The sequence below is a fragment of the Lolium rigidum genome, chromosome 7, assembly GCF_022539505.1.
Source record: "Lolium rigidum isolate FL_2022 chromosome 7, APGP_CSIRO_Lrig_0.1, whole genome shotgun sequence".
In the NCBI taxonomy this organism is placed as follows: domain Eukaryota; kingdom Viridiplantae; phylum Streptophyta; class Magnoliopsida; order Poales; family Poaceae; genus Lolium; species Lolium rigidum.
Genome location: NC_061514.1, coordinates 77,845,997 through 77,852,270, shown reverse-complemented (window position 1 = coordinate 77,852,270; position 6,274 = coordinate 77,845,997). Strand labels below are relative to the sequence as shown.

Sequence of the window (6,274 nt, the reverse complement as noted above, 5' to 3'; positions counted from 1 at the left end):
ACGATACATACAGATCTCTATCTATCTACTCTGGTTCTCTGGTGATGTTTCCCCTGGCACGCAGGCGGTGGGCGCCAGCTGCCCGTATTTATGGACTGGACTTCCTAGCCGGCGCACCCATGCCCATCGATGCCATGCATCCGTGACCGGGCTAGACTGATGGAGATGGAAAACACGGGGACCAACTACCGTGGAAGCGTTCGCTGCTATATCTGCCGGTGTTATCGACGCGCACGCCATGCGCGCTGCGTCCCCGTATATGGCAAGAGGAGAGCGATCCATCCACTTTCCATCTATCTCACTTTCGATTTCTTCCTATCGGCTTTCGAGCGCATGGAAAAGCAAGATTAATAACACGCATGGATGATGATGATAGCTAAGTACATACAGGAATGAAAAAGTAGATGCATACTGGTAATGGCAATGCATCCAACAGAGATAGATAATATAGCTAAGTACAACAACAACAACAACAGTAATAGTTTTCTCGCTAGATCTAAGAAGAAGAGCTAGTAAGTAATTGACTAGAGGATGGAGAGGGAGGGGGATCGGACGGCGAAACCGCTTTGTCTTGGTGGTGGCTTCTTTCTTCCATCCATCCTTGGGGCGCAAATGGCGCGGCGGTGCGGGCGGCTTCAGTCCTTAATCTGGAGCCAGTGGGCGAGCTGGGTGGGGTTGACGACGCCGGGGATGTGGGCCCCGTTGGCCATGAGTAGCCAGGACACCTCGGCGTACCTGCGCTTCGGCTCGGGCTCGGGCCGAGCGGGCTGCCACGCCGGCTCGATCCGTCGGCCCGGGGCCGCGGGGGCCGGCTCGATCCGGCGGCCCAGCACGGTGCCGCGGGTGAGGAACTCGTGGGCCAGGTTCCCGGCCAGCAGCTTGTTGCCGACCGGCTTGGTGGACAGCTCGGCTTTAGCTTTAGCCGTGGCTGGAGAGGGGGTGGGGCCCATCTGCTGCAGCTGCGCCTGCAGCTCCCGCTCCTTGCGCTTGCCTAGCGCCACGCGCGCCGCCTCCAGCTTCTCGCTCAGAGACATATCCGACGGCTCTCCTTAACCGGCCACGTCACCACCCAGCGAACGAGGCCGTCTTTCTCTTTGGGGTGGGAAAAAAATGAAGAGGGGAAAGCGGTTTCTGATGGGAGGCAAATAAAATACGAGGAGAGAAAAAAAAGGAAAAAAATTTATCTGGGAAAATGGTGGGACCCACCAGGGGCAGGATGGTAACTTCCCACGGAACCAAGAGCCAAAGGAGAGGACGAGGGAAAGGAGAAGAGAAAAATCGGAGGAGAGGAGAGGGAGGAGAGGAGGCGAGAGGAAGAAATTGTGGCTTATAAGAGAAGGGGGCCGTGAGGAGGGGGGCTGGCCCCTATTTATACTGCGCGGCGTGGGGGAGGGCCACCGGTTTTCGGCTGAATTACGAGCATGCCACCGCGCGTGTGTTCAGAAGGATCGGACCGCAGGGCGTGCTCGTGGTTGCGGGGAAGCGGCGAGGGTAGGAGGGTAATTGGGTTCGGTGGTGGGATGTGCGCTTGTGCAGCTGTGTGGCGAGGAGGCGGGGTGGATGTGGAATTGGAGCGAGATTGTACACGCAAGCGATCCTAAGGCTGGGTCCGCTCACTGGGCCACCCGTCAGTGGCACGTACGTGGGGTTTCTTCGGTGTACGTTCTTTTTATAGTGTTTCGGGCGTCTGCTGTATGGGCCCGGACAGGTTCTACCAGAGCAATGATAAGTTTCCTTCCCAGTTCTCTTCCTCACCCAGAGCCATACGATTTGTGAGAACTTGTGCAACGAAACAAACTTATTTTTCTTTCAGGGAAAGCCATCACGAAGGATTTTATTACTTCCGAATCACAATCCTCCGCTAATACCCAACAAGGATGTCCCAACTTTATCGAAACATGCATGTGTATTTTCAAAAATCTACCATCTAATAAACAAGATAAATAAAGCTCCTCTATGCATTTCGTACATATTTAGTATGCAACCAACCACTATGGATGAAAATAGCCCGTATAAGCGCCATCAACAATGGCACCCGATATATCTATAGATTGCCGCTAATCAGTGGGAGGAAGGTAAGCCCACATGTGAATTGGTGAAGCAGACTCGTGAATAACAAAGTTCAGTTTTACAACCCGTTGAAAACAACATCATTACGGCAATTCCAGATTGCCCAAACTAAAGCACAAGCTCCTACTCAAATGCGAGCCTTAGTTTTCTTATTCACCCCGTTTAGCCGATTACCAAGTAAATTAGCAACATTACGACTTCAACGAGAGGACTGATGTGTTTGCTTCCCGGTTTTCTTCGATGATAATTCACACAAACGATCATCCAATTAATGTGTCAAACCGTGTGCAATGAACCTAACTTTCTACTAGTATCCGAGACCGAGACAGCTGGATTTATTTAATAGCTTTCATCTTTCACTAAAATAGGTTATGTCATTTTCTTTTCCATTTCAAAGTACAAGGTATGCATAAACTAAAATTTCACAGCAGAATTTGCAGGAAAAAACACCACATTGATACAACTTCAATAAAAAGATGTCGTGGAAGATGGATCTAAGTTTGATTAGTATCTCGAAACAAAACAAAAGAAGATGAATAGTAATAACTCCAAACTCAGTTGAGAACCAAGTTTTAGTTTGGTGGCTTGTGCTCGGGTGCTAAGCCGAGCCCACTCAGGTTCGAATCCCCTCCACAACAGTAATTTCGCTGGAAGGAGCGGACTAAACGGGATATCATTCATAGCGATAATTCGGTGGGAGAGTCTCATCCGACGTATAGCCAAACGAAGGATCATTCCTCCGTTGCTCAACATTCTTTTATGAGATAGCTTGCACTGTGAACAAAAAATGAAATCACAGACCTAAAATTAATATTCAAAAAGTCTAAATACTCAAGTCCTCCGCTATTGTCAATTTCTGCAAAAATATACATTTTATGATATAACAAAATAAACGCCATGCCTAGCAAAGCAAATATTTGAAGGACTATGGTTTTTTTCACACGGAACAACTATAATACTCCCTCCGTTCTCTTTTAATTGACTCAGATTTAGTACAACTTTATACTAAATTTGAGTCAATTAAAAAAGAACGGAGGGAGTACCTTTTACAAATATTTTTTGACAATGAAAATTTTAATATATTTTCAACGAAACTTCATATTATTCACCTTTAAAATTAATTAGTTAACAATGGGTCGGGGTGTCATTTTCCCAACATCCTTTATTGAGGTTTCTGATTCACATTTGAATAATCGGGTTATCTTGCCACACATGGCATGAGCAAATTCACTTACGAAACTCTTTACTTTCTCGAGGTTTTTCGTTTATGAGATTCAAGCTATGCACTTTTTTCCCTTCTACTCTTTCCCCTAAGCGGCTTTTGGGCCATCATGCACCGTTTCTTAGAGGGAGGCCATGCACGGATTGCGAAGAAATATGATTTGTTTAAATCAATACCATATATCTACGGTACTTTCTCCATTTCACGAAGGTTGTTTGAGATTTGTTAAAGTTTAGATGTATCTGAACACTAAATAGCATCTAAATACATCTAAATTTTAATAATTCTCGGACAACCGACCGAGAAAGTATTATATAGTAATTGGTCCATCACTTTGCACTTATCCATAGTTAGGCCAAGTCAGGCTGTGCCTTGTACATATCGGAATTATGGTCCTCTCCCTGTTTGATGATGGCCTATTTATCCAGCGACGCCTCAACTTCAGAAAACTTCAGAGACTGCTTACGCAAACAACACTACCAATGTACCGAAGCGAGCCAAAAAGTAGAAGTGGATACAGGGTCAACACAATCTAAGTGCCAGAAAACTCACCGGAAAGAAAAGCACTGACGTGGGATCATAGATCCTATTCTGTCTCGTGCAGCGCTCTTAGGTATTTCCTCACCACACATCGCGTACTTTCGGAACTTTCGGCCGATAGGGAAGACCGCGACCGGGAGGAAAAGTAAGCAAAGAACTTAGCTTTCTACTGTACAACTTTAACTGTCTCATATCAACTGTCATTGCGTCAAGAGAACTACCTAGTCATAGTGTTAACTCTGTACCAGCTAAGCTGCTCGGGTTCTGGATTTTTTTGACAGTATATAAAGAGCCATCTACGAGTTCACGGTACCAACTAGTTCTGGATCAGTCGGTTCAGTTCCATCGCTGCACACAACGTCCATATCACTAGTTAGGAAAGCGCGGCTTGCCGTTCTCTTGTCCGCCTAACGGCGAACAAGCATCTATTAAAAATTATATTAAAAAATAATAGTGATAAAACAATGCATTCACAAGCTTTTTTAGCGCACACACATGGAGCCATCTTTGAGCATAAAGCAATAGCTAGAGGAAGCTGTCCAGAGCAACATAGCTAGAGGAGTATGTGTACGCAACATGCATACCAGAGATTGAGTGGAGATGTGTGTAGTAGCGTTGTTGGATCCAATCAGGTTTTCTTCGGCAAATCTGTATGCTTAGTTTTTTTTTTTTGCATGCCCATATATTCAGGATAGATCAGTTGAATTCAAGGAAGCAAGAATTAAAGTATTCTACCAACAAATCATCAGCATGCCTATGCAATAAACTTGTACTACTGGAATTTCGACTTTGAAAAGAACAAATATGAAGATGATGTGTTGCAGTGTTGGTATGATGAACAATTTAAAATCTACATAGTAATGTTGTTCTATAAGAAACTTTTATGGAAAGTCACGCAGATGATCTAAGGAATCTCATCCTGCCGATGCATGGCGTCCAACGGACCATAATGGACAACCTAGCTGAAAGGATAAAAGGTAAATGGGACCATAGAAAACAAACAGAAAGTAAAAAATAAAATATAAAGAGAGGGGGATGTCTCACTTAGCGCAGAAAATTTGGGTGAGAAGAAATGCAAGAAAGGCTTTCTACAAAACGGCAGCATGCCTTCCATGCTTTAACTATGGGAGTGTCAGTTGTTAGCGTCCAGTTTACTCTCAGATTCGCCGATGATCTCGAGCTCCTCCAATAAAGAAGCAATTTTTTTTCATATCATCACCCTGCTTGCTCTACAGGGCCTTCTCACAGTAACCTGAAGCATTCATTTTCTTTAATAATGTGTCATATAGCCTGCAATCCTGCATTGCTGATGGATAACAGAGCATGCCACTACTTGACAAAAATATGAATCGAGGTTCACAAGGAAAATATCAGTGTTAAAAAATGGCGATTGCCTAATTGGACATACTTTTGAACTTCTATCTTCTTCCTAAGCTTCTCATCTTCAGCTTCCGCATTGAGAGCTCCCTAGAGCTAGAGATACACTCGAGTTGTCAGAATCATGATTCTACTATGTGATTCTACGATTTTACGATAAATTGAGTGGAAAGATTCAACGATTCTGCTAAGTAGAATCTAAGATTTTACAATTCTAAAAATGAAGATCATACAGTTTGCGATCCTACCATAGAGATTGCGATCCGATTCAAAATCACGATTCTGACAACATTAACACTCCTAGATCTTTGTTTACCGTATTTGTGGCACAGTCGGGTGGAGTTGGATCATCTCAGGATCTGGAGAATTCACTTGGATCAGAACTTCGGATTTTATTTATTTATTTAGGGGCTTTCTATTTCACTGGATTAGAAATTTATGTATATTGCATATTATTGGTAAAGTATGGTGATTCGAAAAAGGTAATGTGCATAGGGCAAGAGCAAGGCATGTACCATATACTATATGGTTACTTGTGGTACATCGATCATATCTTCCTTCTCAACAGATTATCTTAGCCTTAAAGCAGACACGAAAATTCAAGAGAAGACAGAAATAAGTATATAGGTCGCATGATCTGTCGAACCCTAATAGATGATACAGAAGCAAGCGTCGATATTTCAGCCATGTAGCACTGAACAGTGGCTCCAATCTTCTAGGCTATGGCATAGTATAAATGATGGGCGCCTGTTGAGGTGGAAGTAGAAAATAAGGTATGAACTATGAACAAGCAAAATTCTCTTTCCGAAGTGAAGATGAACAAAATTCTTATGAATCAAGACTAAAATAAAATAGCAATGTTAGTATATCGGAGCATAGCATCCGTTAATGTGAAACTCAAAGAACATATTTGGTGAACAGAAGCACACCTTTCATGTATATCTGTTGGTGGCCGGAGAGATCTCAGCTTACTCACATCATCTAACCCATCCTGATCCATTTCATTCTCAACTTGGTCATTTGCCAATTCCTGTCATCCCAGGAAACCTCTCTCTGGTATTGCAA

General features: G+C 43.8%; 1 protein-coding gene across 1 annotated transcript; it reads right to left on the bottom strand.

The window, feature by feature from the left end:
- Window positions 1–415: 415 nt before the first annotated feature.
- Window positions 416–1,288, bottom strand: LOC124678804. Its single transcript, XM_047214658.1, has one exon. It carries the CDS (start codon window positions 1,032–1,034, stop codon window positions 636–638), a length of 399 nt encoding a protein of 132 aa, XP_047070614.1. The 5' UTR covers window positions 1,035–1,288; the 3' UTR covers window positions 416–635.
- Between the last annotated feature and the right edge of the window lie 4,986 nt (window positions 1,289–6,274).

Bases quoted from the DNA above. Each gene is read 5' to 3' on its own strand.
- LOC124678804 (XM_047214658.1), bottom strand. From the start codon at position 1,034: ATGTCTCTGAGCGAGAAGCTGGAGGCGGCGCGCGTGGCGCTAGGCAAG.